Genomic DNA, 19,820 nt, shown 5'->3' on the forward strand with positions numbered 1-19,820 from the left:
GGTGGGAGGGAGGGGGGGTTTGGGAGCACCAGAAGGTAGGTGGGGAGGTAGGTGGGAGAAGGGCGAAGGACCCCTTGCTGCAGCCTTAGATACACTGTTATGCCCATTTAATTTTGCTTTAGACTCTTATGAAGCTCAAAGAGTTAAACCTGCTCACTGAAGGACAGTGGGAAAGAATGAGGAGGAGGGGGTTTTAGTGCAATATATAAAATTCCCTCGGGCTAGACCGATTCCTGTGCTTCTGTGAGTTGTGTGTATTCTCACACTGAGACAGCTACATATGTAGACAGAATTGGAATCTCTTCCACAAAGGCACGTGTGTGCATGTTCCATAGAGCGTTTCCTAGAGGAGTGCCTGGCACTCTTTTTAAAAAGGAGCAATGAGGGTGAACAGCGGGGGAGGGATCTGGGGCAGAATACCCCAAGCCCAGGGACTACTCTTGCTGAGAATGAATGAAGTTCTGAGAAATCACGTGGCTGGCCATCTTGGTTCGCAGGTCCCCCTGTGGCCGTGGGAATGAACATTGACATTGCTAGCATCGATATGGTTTCCGAAGTCAATATGGTGAGTACTGAGGTTTATAGTTGTACTTCTGCAGACCTTCATTTGGGGACAGGAAGTAGGAAGGGGTCAGTCAGTGGGGGTGGCATAAGCATGAGTAAGCATAAGAAATGGGGATGAGGGCTGGGAATTTTGCTTTGGAACCCACTGTGTTTGAGGTTTCAGAGCCCTTGCTTTTTGGTCCCTAATGATTTTTCCAACCTGGTTCGGATACTTGAGATTTGGTACAGAGCAAGTAAAATGCATCATAATTCATGTGCAAAACACAACCACATGCACAAGATCCCTTGCAGAAGCCACATTTCCTAAGGTTTATTGAGGAACCAGGTTCATCAAGTGATTTTCTGAGTTTGGAGTGGGGCCAGGAAAAGAGGGAACGGTTTTGAGGCTATTTCACAAGGAATATAATCTTACAAACTAAACTGTTGCTAATAGACTAAATAAATGACCCTGGGATACAGATGTCCACTTGTTGCTTTCAGAGATGGCCTTTTTACAAGCTGATGGCTGTCACCTCCCCCCACAATTGTTCACCTGCTCTTTTAATGTCTCTTCCCCACAAAAATAAATTAAAAAATTGTCCACCCTGTGTTCCGAAGGTAGGCTCAGACCCATGTGCCCTATCTAGTCACTTTTGCAGTGTTGTACACTGCGTGTCCTAAGCTTGTACAGTTTATGGACAGCAGCACTCCTTAGTGGCTACCTCCTTGGAATTGGGGCAAATGCTGAGAAAAAGCCTCTCTCTTCCTGACCAGGGACACTTGTGGGGGGTTTGTTTCATGCAGGAGCGCCCCCTGCTGCCCATGTGGGGGCACTGCAGACAGACAAAACCATGACAAGTGTCCTAGATACCCCAGAATACTTGGGCTGCTTCTTTCTCCAGTGACTTTTCTACTCTGTGTTGTTAAAGTTTTCTCCCTTGGAAAAGTCTGTCTAGAAAGGCAACATTTGACTGTAAGATGGTAATGTTACTTTCAATACTGAAAGCGCACCACACATTTCAGAAGACTGTTGTGGCATGGTTCTTCCTAGAAATGAAATGCACTAATAAAGAAAAGGGTGTAGTGTGTAAAGTTTTATGTAAAAGACTTCTCAGCCAGCCATCAGGACTTGAAAGTTAGGACATTTACTAATTAACTCAAGACAGCAAAAGTAGTTGATATGTTCTTAACATTATGCAGATTTTCATATTCCCAGAGTTTAAATAGAGAGAAAACTCAAATATCTAACCTCATCCCTATACATTGTCCAAAGACAGGTGATAGTCATTAGCATTATGACATTATAAAACATAACTACTCCAGGGAATATTCAACTCTTTCTATAAAGTTTCTACAAAGTTTTAATGCCATGTATCTTCTTATATTCTAATTATTGGGAAGGCTTTTTTCATATAGGATATAAACACAGACTGAGACAATATTGGGTGATTCAGAACCACAGATTTCCCACATATTATGAAAATTCCCTGTGTGTCTAGAGAATACATTTTCCTTTGGAAACTAATTTCTCAGATGCACAAATATTCGCTTTTGTGGAATTCTAGAGGTCTTTCATTAGTTTAAATTTTGAGTTTTACTAGAAAAATGTAAAAAGGTCCTAATGTGGGTACTTCCTAAGTCCCAAAGACTTGAATCTAAATTGTGTTGCTAGACACAAAGTGATGACAGAAATCAGATGTGGTTTTGTGCGTCCTGCATGTGGTTAAATTAGGCTGCTTTCTTTTGCCTTTTGATTTATTTATGTTATTTTTTTACAACCCTCCTCTTTGGAGCATCACAAAAATGGTGTTCTATGGAAAATTAGGAAATAGATTCTAAACAAACAATGATGAGATGATAGGTCAACTGTGATAGGTCAGCTATGAACGTGGATATATTATATCCCCCAACTGTTTAGAGTAGTGCTGTGCTGTGTGTGTGTGTGTGTGTGTGTGTGTGTGTGTGTGTGTGTTTTAAATTTTGTTCACCTTTTACCTGCATACAGCATTTTGGAGAGGTATCTGAGCTGGACACAATGCCAAGACCTGCTAGTCAAAATATAGACCCAGCTAAGGCGGGGTGACATCTCTTAAAGCTATTTACTGTTGATGAAAAATCATGGGATGTTGAAAGTGCAAAAACAAATGTCAGTTGTAAATAGGCCAGTACTGCAGCATTAATGATTAGAATGAAATGTTAAAAATTCCATGCCAGATTCCTTTCTTAGCCTACTGCTACCACATGTGGACTTGTCCAGACACATTTTTTACTTGTTGAAAAATTAACACTTATTTCAGCTAACATTATAGTGACTTAAATTAATCCTTCAAAGAAAAATTTTGTGATGTATGTTATTTTTAAGTATGCTTATTTGATTTGAAGCAACAGATGGGAAATTTCATCATTGGTGTGTAAATAAAATAAAGATGCTTGTGGCCTATTACCTCTAGTATAGGGGTCTAAAAGTGTTAATATGTCTTGATTATTTTTAGTTCTGAAAGAATGGTTGATTATTTAAATGAAACCTCAAAAGTGATTAACATACATGTTTTTGCCTCATTATCTTTTATTACCTGCAACCTCTGGTAATTGTAACTTTCTTTTACTATGGCGAATCTTCCTTTGAAGGACGGTAGGCTCCAGACCATTTAGATTGTCACTGACTCATTTGTACTGAAGGAAGAGAGACATGTCAATGTGATACTCTTGGTAAATGACAATGATCGAAAAATCTGAACCAAATCAAGAGTCTTGAATACTAGTTCTGCTTCTGCTTCTCAGTCATCCTCAGGGAATTCACAGATGGACAGGGCTAAATTTCCTCACCTGTTAAAGAGGAGGAATAGTCCCATTGTACCTATTTCAGGTGACTACCAGAATTAACAAAACTATATATGTGAAAGTGTTGATGTTCCATGAACATAGCTTATGTAGAAGACTGAATAACAGGCTATCATTCAAGAGAATTTGTGTCCACTCCAGCTGCTGCCTTAAAGGTAATATACTAGGTCTCAAGTTTGTTTTTTTTCTTTTTTTTTTTATGTGTGAATTGAGAGGGGACATAATAATTTGACTTCCAACTCAAAGTCATATGTATTTCTGGTTTGGTTTATTTAGTAGCTCTGTTGAGTACAAAAAAGTTCCAGGAAAACATGGAAATCTAGCATAAATGTAAGGAAAATGCAGAATTCCTAAATGTCATACAGTTGTGAGTTCTTACTCGTGAAGGTGAGGTTGGTAGCTTACTCAGGTGACTGTTGGCCCAATGCTAGATCTTTGGAAGAATGTGATTTCAATTAGAATGCTCCTGAGTGGAAAGCTTGGCTCTAGAATGAAATATTTTTAGATGTCTTGGTTACATTGGCAGGGATCTTTTTGTTAAGGTTCTTTGATGAAAAGTGCATTTTAAGATCCAAAATTGGCTCTGAGAATTATGGACTGAAATAGCTTTCTCTTCATTTAAAGTAGATTCTTCTCCATCTTGAAACAACACATTTGCCAACCAAAGAGTGAAGCAATATTTCACTTTTGAGGAAAGAGTTCTAGTAAACACACACACAAATTACCTTTTTATGGAATGGCAAATGAAGAAAACTGCTGCCTTTTTTTTAAAACAGATGTTTTCTTGCATCACCAGATGCACAGTTTAAAATTCAATTCAACACAAATGCTTATTTAGCAGCTACTATGATCCAGCCATGTTGTAGGCCTCAGAGACAGAGCAATGAACAAAATTGATTTGTCTCCTGACCTCATGAGACTTAATATCTAGGTGCTCACTATTCTTAATTCTTCTGTAGACTCTTACTGTACTTATGCTTAGCATAGTCTTATCTTTTCTTTAAAGCTTTTTTATGAGCAGCTGAATGAGTACCTAGTGGTCTGTATTTCCCATGAATCCCTTTGTCACTTCTTGGTTTCACCATTCATTTGTTATTTGCCATTTCAAAATGCTGTGTATTGTACATATTCATTCTGTTTTCCTGATCATGTTATAAACTACATGTAGACAGAGTTATAATATATCACTCCCATGTGGTTTTGCTCTATACACAATGACTGGTTGGATGTTAGACTCTGGGTGAATGCCACAAATATTGGGTGAACTATTTGTTTTCATAGCAGCAATTTGTTATTATTCACTAGACACTGTACCATATATGTGGAAAAACAGAGCATAGAATCATAGTCCTCAAATTCAAGGCATTCGTTGTTTAATATAGAAAAAATCACAATACAGGATTATAAGTGCTTTGAAAGAGGAAATACAAAGGGCATATTGGGAATGCAGAATACTAAGATATTACATAGAAATTTCTAGGTGAAGAAATTAACTAGAAATTAAAGGACTGTGGATAGATGTTCCAGTAGAAATAATGGCACATAGGAGAAAAAGACACAGAAAAATAAATGGGGTTAGGAATTTGCAAGTAACTTTGACTGGAATTGGGAGTGGGAGTAAGGTGGTGATAAGAGCTTGTATTGAGATCACAGGTGGTGATCAAATTATAGAGACCATTTTTGCAGCTTGAAGTGTTAAATTTTGTTCCAAAGACTGTAGAGATCCATGAAAGGATGTGAATAGGAGAATTGCATGAACAGATTCACACTTCAAGAAGATGCTTCTGAAATATGAAGAGTTAAGCAAGACTTAAGTTGGGGGATAAGATGAAAACTCACTGCAAAAATCCAGGAAGAATTGATGAATTGAGGCAGGGATGTAAAATAGAAGAAAGAAAAACAGCACATTTATGAGGTAGAAGCAGAAGGACCTGGTGAATCCCAAATTTCTGATGGTACTATTTATTAATATTCAGAAACAAAAGGGGCATCCAAGTTCGAGGCGGGAGTGAGGGATTAGGTATACGGGCAGATGGTGATCTCAGTTTGGGATATGTTGACTTTTCAACACACATGAAATCTCCCAGTGGGGATTGGGAAATACAGGTCTAGAGCTACGTAAAAAAGTCATGACTAGAGAGGTGAGCTTCTACATTGTCATCGTATAGGTAATATTTATAACAGTATGAATGGACAAAATTAAAAAGGGAAAGTGAAAAGACAGCTACAGTTGGAGATCTGGTGAGCACAAGTGGAGGAACACTGAAAAGGAGTCCACAAAGAGTAACAAGGAGCTAAGCAACAATAAGAGAGTTAGGAAGAGAACCTGCAGATAACATTGTTTTGGAAGTGGAGGTACAAGAGAGTTTAAAAAAGAAGGAAGTGATCAGTTGTGTCACATGCCAAAATGATCAATTGAAATAAGTTGTGAGATTCATCTACCGAGTGTAGTAGTAACAAGAGCTCACTGGTAAATATAGAGGACCTTTGGTAGTTGGAAACTATACTTTTGAAAAGTTTGGATCTGAAGTAAAATGGGGAGAGAGCAACTACTAAAAGGAGTGATATATAATTTGGAGAAGTTTCCTTTGGAAGGGAGCAGGTTGCAGATACAACACAGGAGATGGGTGGGGTGGCGGGACAGGAAGCTAAAGGCTCACTTAATTGAAGACCTCTATATTCTCTCCAACATGGGAGACATTTCCTATTGAGAATAGAGGAGGTTAAAATTGGCCTCTGTGGAGAAAGGGTAAGTAAGTGAGGTTACCTGGGACACACAGAAGGATAGCCAAGAAGCAATGAAGCATGGTGAAGTGTCTATGAACACTCTCCGACTACAGGCAGGCTTAAGCCTAAGTGAATTATGCTTAGAAGTTCTCCTACCCAACTTTTAGCAAGCTATTATGTTCTCTCCTTTTTCTTCTACTCCTTTGCACCATCATCCCCTCTCCCTCTCTTGTATATTACCCAACATTTTCCACATCATGTAACACAAATAGAATAGAATAAAGCTAGTGCTTATTGAGTTCTTAACTCATGTAAGTATTCTGTTGATTTGCATTATTTCATCCAATGCTCCTATAAAAACAGTGAGGTAGCTACATCAACCTACTTACAAAAGAGGAACCTGAGGCCAAGAGACGTTAAGTGACTCGTTCAAGGTCACACAGCTAACAAATGACTGACTTCACATTGCTTGATCTTAACCATGCTGCAGTTTTAAGTTGTAGCAAAGACTCGTTAAAAAAAAAAAATCATTTTCATTCCTTGAGAACCCTGTTTTGTTGTAGTTGCTATTTTTTGAAAGAGTGGATAGATCAGAGAAACTAATCATAAGATTATACTCCTCACTCTCTTCGCCTTAAAAAAAAAATCTTAATTATATTAGTGATTCCAAGTAGGTAGTTTATTCAGTATATATTAAATATAAGAAATGATACCCGTCCTTGAGAAACACATACTTTAAATTACATCTGTTGAGCATGATTTAAACCATGCAATAAAGGAAAATTTACATAAGATCCAGAATATTTCATGTGTTGTAATTTCTGTCATTATGAATGGGTGCTGTTTGGTTAACTTGTCTAATAATTTTCTTTTGCCCTAGAAGAATCTATCAGATAACAATTAAGGCCAATAATTGCCAGGAAATACTGGCTGCTACATGTTTATGAATCATAAACTCAGGGGTTATGGGCTGTGAGTGGACACTGTGTGAAAACACCACACCCTTTCCCCCCCTTTTTGTTATCATAAATACCTCATTTTCAATTGAACTTTTTTTTTCATTGAGAACACATTTTTCTAATTTCTGGTTAATTGCTTCTGCAGATAATTCTCCTAAAGGTGGTTGAATTCTTTTCCTTTTCTTCCCAGAGCTTTCCTTCCTCCATCCCATGTAGTATAAATGAGACTCATTATAAAGATTACATCTCTAGAAGACTTACCTATTTTAAAACATCTATGACACTTGATATTGACAGTTTATAAGTCTATTTTTTCTGGTTAACTCTTAGGGCAATTTTTTTTTGCTGTTACCTTGTGGGTACCCTGAACAATGCTCTTGCTTAGCTATGGGCATGAAATAAAGATGTGATAATGGGCTTCCTCTGCAGGAGACAGCAGGCTAAGGAAGTATCTCAAGTTTCATGTTTTAGTGCATCATGTGTGCTTTGGTGTGCTCCTCCAAGTAATTAAGTGGTTGTGGGAATTTTTTAAGAATGTAAATCAAAGTGTTTTTCCTAACTATATGGGAAGGGTGTATATATGTTAACTTTGGGGAAGGGCACGATTTGTTTTATGATCATTCTATAACAAAGTTTCTTACCTTCAGCCTTGCTGTCACTTTGGACCAGATACTTTTTTGTTGTGAGTGGGCGGTCATGTGCATTGTAAGAAATTTCATGGCATTTCTTGCCTCTACTCCACTCGGCTGCCAGAAGTACTCCTGCTGTTGTGAAAACCAAAAGTGTCTCCAGAAATTGCTAAATGTGCCATGTGGGGTGAGGGGATTGTCCCCAGTTGAGAGCCACTGGTGTAAAGAATGGTGTTGTGGTTTTGTCTCTAAGCAACTAGAGAAAAGAGATCTGTCACTGAGATTTTCTCATTGATTTTGTGCTTCGTCACCATTTTCATTTATGTTTGGTGGTACATTGTGACAAAACCAATTTGAAAATACCAACAAATATCAAAAGCAAAAATTACCCATATCCCTATTATTTTATTAAAACTGTGTTTTAATTTGTATTACCTTCTAGCTCTCGTCTATTAGTTTATTCATGTTTTACACATTGCACTTGTTTTGTAGAGATAATTTTATAGTCTATATTTTCACTTATACACCATGCATATTTTTACAGATTTATGCTTTCTTTATAAAAAATACACATCTTTACTACCACCAGTGTAAACTGGTGGGTATTTTTGCTTGATCTTACAAACATATAATGAATATATTGACATTTTATTTTTTATTCATTCTGAATTTTTTGAGAAACAATTTTAAAATATATTTTATAGATTATTAGTCATAGCTATTGATTATTTAAAAATAAACTTATTTACTTTATCTTTTAAATTTTTCTTTTAATGTTTATTTATTTTTGAGAGAGACAGAGCACAAGCAGGGGAGAGGCAGAGAGAGAGAGGGAGGCACAGAATACAAAGCAGGCTCCAGGCTCTGAGCTGTCAGCATAGAGCCTGATGCAGGGCTCGAACCCATGAACCATGAGATCATGACCTGAGCCGAAGTTGGACGCTTAACTGACTAAGCCACCCGGGTACTCCCATATTTACTTTTACTTTTGCACCATTAACAATAATATATAAATCACATACAAAATAGAGAACTGGATTTAAGTAGCGTATAAATGGAAATTTTAAAAAATGATATATCAAGTTGACTCATATTTACACAGCCACTCTTTACTGTTTCTATTCTGATATTAATCAGTTTTTCCAAAATCAATTTACACTTTTCAGATGACAAAAATACTTAGGAACAGTTAAAAGAGGAACAAGAAGCAGGGGTTGTGAGTTTTTAAAACACAAGATTTATGTGCATTTCATTTGCATTATATATATATGTGTGTGTGTGTATATATATATATATATATGCAAGGAGAGACATGGCTTTATGTTATCCTGCCCCCATTTATATGGAAAAATATAGGAATGTCTTTAGCCCATTGGCTCTTGCTGGTGCTCATTTTGTTTAACATTCTATCGGCATTTTTATTGCCAAGTCTTATTTTCCTTGCACTATAATTTGGCCCCTACTGCCCACTTACTTGCCAAGAGGTCTTAACTTAGAAGTAATTGTTTGGCAATTGAAGCTAAAATAACTTCTCTCCTAACACAATAGCAACAATTAATGAAGTTTTAAAGGTGAATCTACCTGTATCTTAGAAAAGTGATACAAAAGTAAGCCATAGAGGAAGATCGGAGATTTTGAGGTGTACAAATTCATGGAAAGTGCCCAGCACGATGCCAGACAATTAGTAGATGCTTGCCAAACATGGATTGGCAGAATTGGTTGAAGGGGTAGTTGAAGGACTTCAGTACATCAAGCTACCAGGAAGTGTTTATCAAGGGCTAATTTAAGCAGCACTCTACCAGTTAAGCTGGATTGTGGAAGGATGGGAAATGGGACTAAGGTACTTTCTAGAGTCAAGAAAGATTAATCTTACTGCCTGAAGAGAGAGGTGAGGGTTGATGGAGAGAAGAGTGTTTCAGATGGTGGGAGAGGAGACTGGTATGTCTCTCAGGTAAAAGAGTCAAAATAAAAAATTGGGAATCAAGTTTTACAGTGATTGTCAAATTTTTCTGTGCAGTAGAATCTCTGAGTCTAGTGTTAATATTCATATTTTTAAGGCCCATGTTCAGAGTCTGACTCCTCAGTCTAGGGCGTTCAGGGGTCTTCATGTTAAATTTTCTACGTGACTGACACAGGTACGATCTGAAAGGCACTGTTAGAGGAACATGAATTTTATAGTGAAGTTGGAAGCTGGATAATTAGTAATAAAAGAATTTGACAACAACTGACTGGCCTCTAGTTGTAATATGGATTTTTACAACAATATAAAGATCTAAGTAGTAAGGGTGGGTGGGATTTGCAGAAAGAGACTTCATGGCAAAAAGAGTTGAACTGAACAAATGGAATCAGTGCAATTTGAATAGATGGAAAATTAGAACAGTCCTGTGGGAAAGGGCAGTAGGGTATAGACAGCATGAAGAAAACCATTGCATATTAGCAATAGTAATATTGCAAAAATATAAATTTAGGGTGTGTATGACTATCTTAATGCTCACAGAAATCCAATGACCTAGATAATAGTATTATCATCTTCTCTTAGAAATGCAGAAACTAACAACTGGATAGATTATATAATTTCTAAGATTTCACAGCTAATGCAAGTGGATCAGAATGGTAGGGTGCATATGGAGGGTATGAATATGTAGAGTGAAACTTAATTGCATAGGATCTTGATGGCTCTGCAGAAGAGACCTTGGGATTTCTTGGGTGGGTGCTCTGACACTGTGAGAGAGCCTTAAGCATCTTCACAAGGAACAAAGTTAAAGGCAGAAAACACTTCATAAAGGAAGTATAAGAACATTGAAAAACATTTTCCAGATCTGATTTCTATTTTTATAAAATGTCCTTTGGAACTTCCACAATAATTTTATTGACACACATCATTAAAATGATCGCAGTTCTGTATTTAAAAAGAACAAAGGTTGAACAATGGTTGCAAAATGGTGGAGGGATGAGCACCTAGCACAGTGTTTGATACTATGAAAAAATTAGTAATAGCTGTATTGATTATTTAGTTTTAATATGTCTGAAAAATATCAGAAATACTTATATTTTAATATACATTTCATGGTAATATGATTTCGCTATCCTTGTTTAGAAAGGTAGCTATGTAATTGGTGGTTAGTAATAGTAGCATTACACGTTACATATAGGGACAATGTCACTGAATAGCTCCCTATTAATTATTTATGGCTGCCTAATTATAATTCTTGAAGTATGTGCTTAAACTTTAGGCCTCAGTGATTAAACAAACATCTTGAGGTTGCTCCTCTAAAGATCAATAATTCGTTGCCTAATTGGTAGAAGACCATTGCATCAAAAACATTTTTATAAAATGTTTATCTCTAGACTTTTGCATAGTTTATTAAATTAAATAGTTTTTAAAAGACACTTCTCACTCAACTATTTTATTTTTTATTTTAAATAGAAATGATGGTTGCATCATGAGAATTAATCTACTTGCTTAATAAATGTGTATTTATCTAGCTATGAACTAATACATAATGTTCACTATCAAGCATACTCAAAGTAGAGATTTAAAGAGGATTTGAGGGGCACCTGGGTGGCTCAGTTAGTTGAGCATCCAAGTCTTGATTTGGGCTCCAGTCATGATCTCACAGTTGTGTGAAATGAAAGCCCACTCCCACATTGGGCTTTATGCTGACAACACGGAGCCTGCTTGGGATTCTCTTTCTCCCTCTTTCTCTGCCCCCCCCCCCCATCTTTCAAAAGAAATAAATAAATAAACTTGAAAGAAGAGGATCTTATAAAATATATATAAAGTTATATTTGCATCTCATGGTCATCTTGACACTGGTTTAGGGTTTTGCATTTTCTATGAAAATGGCGATACAGTGAATAATAATGGAAATTAAAGGCCATTTTATTCTTCATTATTATCCTGCTAAGGGGAAATACTGGATAGTATGGCTTGGAATATAGATAATTGAAAGGTGACTTTTATCTGTGGAAACAGTCCCATTTATTCCTACCTTCCAATTTCTAACGCATCAACATAGAACAAGTAATATTTTAGAGAGTGTGCTGTTCCTCCCTTCCAGGAGGGAGCATTTGTTTTAAAGTAATTATTGAATCTTCTTGCTTCTTAGGACTACCGTTTAAATGGATTTTACAAGGGACTGTATAATCAGACAGGTAGCTTTTAAATAATCATGCAAAGATCGTCTTTACAAATTGTCCTGTTTTGTGAGGCTGTTGACATTTCATCAACTGTAGATATTTCAGGAAATATTTTTAACATTAATCTTTAAAGAATGACTTATAGGCCATTTTAAGGAATATCATAAATAAGAAGGAAAGTTGTCAACAGCTTTAAATATAAGTGAATAGGTGCCCATTGTTAGGTTGTAAAATCTAATCACCTTTCTGTATACTTACCATTGTTGCAGATACTGTGCTCCAAAAAAATGAAATTTAAATATTTTTTTCTGTTTGCTTTCTTTGACCTACAAAGAAACTTAAAGACTTATTTTGTAAAGACGTATTTCTATTTCTTTTTCCAAATGAGTGTTTGAGTTAATAGACTGCAGACCTCTTGAAGCATTCTCCCATCAGTCAGTTGTGTAAACCTTTCCTCTTTCAAGCACTGTTAAGCCAGCTCTTTCTTTTGGTGGGGCTGATCTGCTAGGCTGCGTAAATTTGCATCTGGCTTATGTGTTGGAAGAATGCTTTTAAGTGTTTACTTGAATCATACTAGCTTGTCGGTGTGACAAACCATTTTTCTAACTGAATTCATTAGAGAATACCTTTGTTATTCTAAAAGTCATAATATTTTAAGTACTTGCCAAATTTACACGTGAGAGATATGTAAAATTACAGAGCATATGAAAAACATAGTTTCCTCATTTCCTTCAGATTTTTTTCAGTGCTTTATTTTAGACTGCTTGTTGGAGGCTAAGTTCTGTTCTGTAAGAAATCTGAATAAAATCATTTTGCCAATTGCTTTTTAACACTACAGAGTAATATTTTCTGACAAATATATATATGCATATTATAAAATATATATATTATAAAACGTATATGTATTATAAAATATATATATATATATATATATATATATATATATATATATATATATATATATATAAAATTCTCTGGTTATTCAGAAAGATCAGCTTTCATGTTCATATCTTAATTATACATTTTCTAACAGACCAGGAAACTCTTTCTATCTATTTAATGAACCATCTTTGAAAGCCACATTTTAAAATGTCTTTATTTCATTAATTTACCAAACTGACTCTGATCATCATCCCCACCACTTAGGTGGAAATTTGTTGTTTAATGGAACTTCTTCTACTTAGGATACTTTAGTCAAAGTGGCAATGCTATAGGTGTGTCTTGGTGTTAAAATTCCCAGATTTGGACAGAATACCTCTTAATTGTTTATGTTCTCATTAAAAAAGTAGCCACAATCCTAGAGCTCTGGGTTTCCCATTTTGTTGTTGTTTTAGTGCCTAGTGCAAATACGGCAGGGACAAAACTTGATTAAATCAAATGCTGCTGTGTCTTTGAGCTTTAAAGAGAGAGAGGGACAAAGAGAGATGCAGAGAGGGAGAGGCGAAGAGGGATAGACATATGTATTCCTGTTCTTGAAGAGTGTGTAATGTGTTTTCAATAGTTGAGAAATAGCAGAAGGCCTTTCCAACATAGTCACTGTGTCCTGTTTAGTATAAATGAATATTTATATATGTAAAGTATGCAACAAAGATTACCATGAAAGATATATATATATAAAAATTCAGGGACTGTCTTTTTGAATTACGTGATATGGAATCAACAATATCAAAATGCATGTGGATTCTTTCTGTACTTTTAAGCATTTGATAATTAATACATATTTTAATTTTAAAAAAGTCAATGAAAGCAGTTTTGAAAAATCACAGTATACCTGGAACTGGAATTTGAGCCTGATTTGTCCCCTATCCCATTTATTTTGTGTTTTTCTGAAGTGAAAGAAAAAGGAAGTTGAAAAAATTGAATGGACATGCCTCCATCATAATCTCCCAGTATGATTGTTAACAATCCACATTCCAGATTCCCAGATGACTTTTGGGAAGCCTACAAAACTAAAATAAATAGAACATAAGGAAGTAGGCAATCTAATTCATTGAGAGGTCAGTTAAATTAGTAATTATCACTATGTCAGCATCATTAGAGTTTGTGGATAAATTGAAGATTATGATTTACTTTTTTCCTGGCTATTATAAATCCTCTTTCATCACTGAGGAATAAATCCAATTCATGCTTGAAACAAAAATCTGCTCTGCAAAGGATATGGTAATCTTGAGAATTAAGAACAAAATTAGATCTTGATTAAGTTTTATGACTTTCAGAATGAAGAAAATATCACCCCTTGATACCTTATTGTTATTTTAATGAGGTGGTACCTATCTCAGTATCAGAGCATCTCAAAATATTCAGTAGGCTGATGATTAGCATTTGTGTGAAATAATAATTGTGATGTATTTCAAAGTCAATCTAAAAACTTCAGTTTGAATACAGTTGTGTTCTTCAAGGTTGAGAACAATATGTGGCTTAAGCAAAATGTTTCTAATTTCTTTTTATCTACTTTATCAAATATACAATTGGGTTGATTAAAATCAAACATAAAATTTAGGGTATGTATATTTTATATATCTAATAATATACACACACACATATAATTATTAAGCTCTATGTTTCTTTTGAAAGGTAGCAGTCCTTGGGCTAAAAGTATGTTATTGAATTTTTCTAGAGATTATTTCTATAATTATTGTGAAAAAGTCAGTATTCATATCAAAAGCAGGGACTGGGAGTTCTGGATTTGTCCTGAATTTGTCACTGGTGATAAAACCTTGTACAAAATTCTTGTTCAGCGTTTCTGTATTTGGAAATTAAGGGAATTAAATGAAAAATTTTTGTCATATTTATTTTGTTAAGTGGGTAAATTTATCTGTTATGTGATTTTCTTAATTTTCTTCCATTTAAAAAATATTTTCTGTTTTTATGTTGAATTGTTTTTATTACTTATTTCTGTCCATTACAGAAAAATCAGTAACAGTGTAAACTATAATTAAAAGTGAAGATGCCTATTAATATCACCACCCAGATATAAATACTGTTAGCAAAATGATCAGTAAGCCTCCAGACTTCTTGGGAGGTACGTGAAATATTATCACATGGTATCAGACATCATGTTTTATGATTTTTGCTCTTAATATTTTGTGAACATCTTTTGATGACATTTAAAATTTTTCTACAACATAATATCCAAGGGTTGCATAGAATTTCATTGATTTTATTAAATCAATCCTATTTTGACAGACATTATGATTATTTTGTGGATTTTTAGTATCATGAATGAAACTATATAAAACAATCATGTATTGTCAGATTTGACAGATAGGTAGATAAATGGATAGGTATTTGTCACAGTAAAATTTTATGACTCCTGTTTCAGAACAATAAGTATGGTATGAATATAAGTACTCTGGATATAAACCAATAGAAGATGGAGCATGTGAAATTGCATATCTATTGTTCTTGCTTATGTATCTGTTTCAACTTTACTTAAATGAGAGATGGTTCAAGTTAAATAAGAATGTATTGAAAATGTGATTTAATGAAGAAGTATATTTTTGTTAAAAAGGAAAACATCTTGTGGCTCCTGGGTGCTCAGTCAGGTTAAGCGAAAGACTTCTCAGGTCATGATCTCCTGTTTCATGAGTTCAAGCCTCACATCTGGCTGTCTGCTGTCAGAACCTCCATCCCCCCCGCCCCTCTCTGCCCCTCCCCAGCCCCTGTGTGTGTGCTCTCTCACGCTCTCAAAAATAAACAATTTATTTAATAAATATATAAATAATTTATTTTTGGGAGCGTGAGAGAGCGAGTAATGGGGAGGGGCAGAGAAAGAGGGAGAGAGAGAGAAAATCCCAAGCAGACTCAGCACTATCAGTGTAGATCCTGGTGCGGGGATCACACTTATGAACCAGGAGATCATGATCTGAACTGAAATCAAGAGTTGGATGCTTAACTGACTGAGCCACCCAGGATCCCCAAAATAAATAAACATTTTTTTAAAAAAGGAAAATAACCTTTGTATTAAAATTGGGAGAATTAAAGAAAATAATGTGAAGCTTTTTGTTTCATATTAATTATTCTTAGATTTGCTTTTTAATATTGTTTATAAAAAGAAAAGTTATAGTAACTTATGTTCAGGTTTGCTTTGTAGTAAGTTGTGAATTTGTATGGCCTAAAAATGTATGGATGCTCCTTGTTAATATTGATTAATGTAAGAATTAGAATCAAGAAAATCTTTTCTACTCATAGTCCTTAACAGTTTCCCCCTACTGAGAAATGATCCCATAACCCGTTAGACTGTGCTTCATGAGGTCAGGACCATGTCTGTTTTTTTTGACTATTTTAACTACTGGCAGATATAGCTTAAAAAAGGTCTGACTCATGGAAATTACATAAGAAATGAGTTAAGCTAGTGGTAGAATAACATATAATCCCTTTTATTAGTGCTTCTTTCTCTTAAGAAGTTATAACACAACAAAACCAGTTTGGTTCAGAAGTTTTTATCATTGCTTACCTTCAGTCTTCAGTTTTTATTCAAGGATATTTTGGTTGATTTTCATAATTTGTTCTAGAAGTCATTGTACAGAGCTCTCACAGTGGTCATACAGTTATGTTAAGGGTCTACATATCAGTGCTGGTGACAACAGAGTACTCAGAATTTAAGGAATGGTTCCCAACTTGACATCTTTAGACAGTCCTCATTCCTTTCTGAAGTTTGTGGACTAGAATTTATGGCTAGGATTAAAAAAGTAAACCTAAGAGCAGAACAAAGCAGGAGTACCAGATTGTACATAAAATGAGGTATAATTGTTGTGACTTAACAGCTGATAAATATGCCATAATATTTCAGATGTAAGAGTAGTAAGGAAGTCAACAATGAACTAAGCCTACCAGATAAATAAAGTTTAAACCTCAATCCTTGAAAGTCTTTGTTAATGTTGAATGTCTTTGAAATTGGTTGAAATGTATTTAAAGAACAGAATGAGACAATCTGTTTTTTATTGCTTGATTACAACTAAATACATTTGGTAGTTATGTCTCCAACTACAAGAAGAAATAGTTTTCTTTCTTAAAACTTATAAAGGCAGGTTTGCTTATGAAAATTTCTAAGAGTATGTTTTTCTTTGACAGTTTTATAAACATTGGTAGCATTTCATAGTAGTTGAAGATCTGGACTGTGGAATTTTGGCTTTTCTTATTAGCTATGTAATATGGTCCAAATAACCTAATTCCTTAAATCATCACTTTTCTCATCTATAGAATAGGAATATTGATAGTATCAGCCTCAAAAGAGTATTCTAAAAATTGAATGATTTAATATACATACAAGGCTTAGTAAAGTTCTTTGCACATAATAAATCTCAATAAATTATATCTATTAATAACATTATATACATATAAATTTAATTTTGGTTGATGCCACAAGCCCGCTGACACATTCATGATTTTAGTTTATGCAGAATGGACACCATATCAAGGGTAATGGTATCTTGAAAAGCACATGGTCATTTGATGGTCAAAGAAGCTATGTGCTAGAAAGGAATCCTAGGGCATTAGGCTAGTATTCAGGAGACCTAAATTCTCAGTACGATTCACCTACACACTAGTGTGTCATATCAAGTATGTCATTTTATCTCCCCTCTGGACTATAGTTACATTGTTGTGTGTGGTGTGGGGACAGGTGGGGATGAAGGTAATGAAAAATGACTAGATTGATATAACTTTCCAGTTCTGAAATCCTGAAAATCTTTGAGTAAAAAAAAACGTTTTTTTTTTTTAATTCTAAATCCTTAAAGATTTGCAACCAAAGTTGGAAAGAACTATGAAAAAAAAAAAAAAAAAAAGACAGCTTTGCTTATTAGGCCAGAAAAAAAGCTGACAAACAGTAGTTGTGTTGTTTATCAGAAAGTGTTCCTCTTTCTAATGGAATATTTTGCAGTTGTTTTGCAGAATAAGCACTTTGCTAATTCTGTAGAGCTTTAGGGGTATAATCCTCTCAAGGTGTTCTGTCTGCAGGAGTCTGCTATGAAATTGTTAGATGCTAATACTTCTAGATGCTAATATTTGTTCATACTTGTGAAAAGAATTTTATTGAGAAGTTAAAATGCAAGTAAGATACAGCTCTACTCTATTTCTAAAAGTAATTTTCTTTCTGAATCAAATGTGTCTCATCTTAAATGTGTGATAATACCTAGGGGGGGCTATTAAATATATGAGACTAACCAGAGCTTTATGTTCAACAGATAAAGATCCAAGGTTCGTATGTGGAAAATGACACCCTTCTTATTGGAAATAGCATAAGATTTCATCTTGGGAAGTGCAGATGCCCTACAACATAGTTTTATAGCTACTATTTGCTTTATGTGATGGAAAAAATAAAAGAACTGATTGTACAGTTTAGTAAGGCTAGAAGGATAACTGTCTTCTCTGATTCACTTGGAAGACATTGCCAAGGTCATTCTCAGAGCACGAAAAACTATTAAAATAAAATACAAATGTTCAGAATACACGTCCCTTCCTACCTTCAAAGTTTGATTTAGTGCTTTGCCAAGACAGAAAACTAATTTGTTATCATAGGGTTGCTCAGATCTCAACCACAATAGTTTGGTTTAGAGATGGTCTTTCAACATGCATCATGGCTATATATACATGTATATATATGATATATATATATATATATATGTGCGTATATATATATGTATATATGTATATGTATATATATTATATATATAATTATATATATACGCATATATATTATATATATAATTATATATATACACATATATATAATATATATATATATAATTATATATATACACACATATATATATATAATATATATATATATATATATATATATAATTTTATTACATGCTACCAAGGCTATTTCCTAGTTGAAGGTAAATACCTCCAACAATGGTAATACCAGTAGTAACATTTTTATCACATTTGAGGATCTTAAAAGTACGTTAGTATCATCTATTTCATTTGATTCTCCTACCATTCCTGGGAGATAAACAACAAGGTGTTTCTATTTTTTTCCTCCTTATCCTGCCTCCAATCCTCCTTTCTTGTCTTCCAGTCTTCTTTTCTGCCTCCCTCTCTTAGTTTTTTCAAAAATAAACTCCAGAGACAGTAATACTTAGCCATATGATTAAGTAAATGGTAGAATTTGAACTAGAATCTTGATGTTACAAACTCAGATCTAATATTCTATTTTCTAATTCAGGAAGCAAGTTAATGGAAATGTGATTGAGAGAAAGATTTTTTTTTTAATCTTAAAAAAGAGTGATAGTGGTATCGGTGACCATGGATAAAGTACTTGGAACAAACCCCAAATACATTCCTTTAAAGAGCCAATAAACCTAATAGTTAATGCAAAAGGAGCAGCTTGGGTTTGCTAAGCATCATTTCCTTTTAATGCCTTGGGTAATCTCAAGAAACCACTAAAACCAATGTTCCTTCAGCTTGTCTGTCCCCGTGAGATTTGTCTACATTTGAAAGATTGGCACAGTTAATCAAGCATCATGAATCATGGATGTTCCAAGTTACAGCCAACAAATAGACCTCCTACAGACAACCCCCCAAAATCAGTAAATATGACTTGCTCTACCTGTTTTCTGAAGCAGTGTATTATAGCAGTAATTGATTATTTGGAAAGCTTTACTGATCATTGAGATCTAATGGAGCAAGCTGTGATGAGAAGTTTAGCCATGCTCCTTTTTTGTTCATTTCAGAAAGGCAGATATGCTTTTCCATGGTGCTAGGGCCCATACCAAAACAATAGGGCTTCTGTGCTGGGATAGTCAGGGTACCAACTGTCATAGGATATATGCATTCTTGAAAACTGGTTTCATGGTACATGGTCTGGAAACAGACAGACTGCATTAACATATCAAATATGTATGAATTTAGGCAGGTTGCTTAATTTCTGAACCTCAATTTCTTCATTTGCACAATGAAGTAAATCTCTTTTGGGAGTTTATTGAAGATGAAATATAATTTCTTTAATGTTTTTAGGATACTTCCTGTGCAAAGA

General features: G+C 34.8%; 1 protein-coding gene across 4 annotated transcripts in view; it reads left to right on the forward strand.

Moving 5' to 3' along the window:
- The window catches only part of GABRB2 (gamma-aminobutyric acid type A receptor subunit beta2), a 237,053-nt gene that overhangs the window by 2,590 nt on the left and 214,643 nt on the right, over nt 1–19,820 (forward strand). For all 4 annotated transcript variants that reach the window (XM_045502749.1, XM_045502779.1, XM_045502768.1 and 1 more), the window contains one exon: nt 498–565. In XM_045502749.1, coding sequence (XP_045358705.1) covers nt 498–565 — 68 coding nt within the window. The remainder of the gene's footprint in view (nt 1–497; nt 566–19,820) is intronic.

The sequence above is a fragment of the Leopardus geoffroyi genome, chromosome A1 (genome assembly GCF_018350155.1).
Source record: "Leopardus geoffroyi isolate Oge1 chromosome A1, O.geoffroyi_Oge1_pat1.0, whole genome shotgun sequence".
Lineage (NCBI taxonomy): Eukaryota > Metazoa > Chordata > Mammalia > Carnivora > Felidae > Leopardus > Leopardus geoffroyi.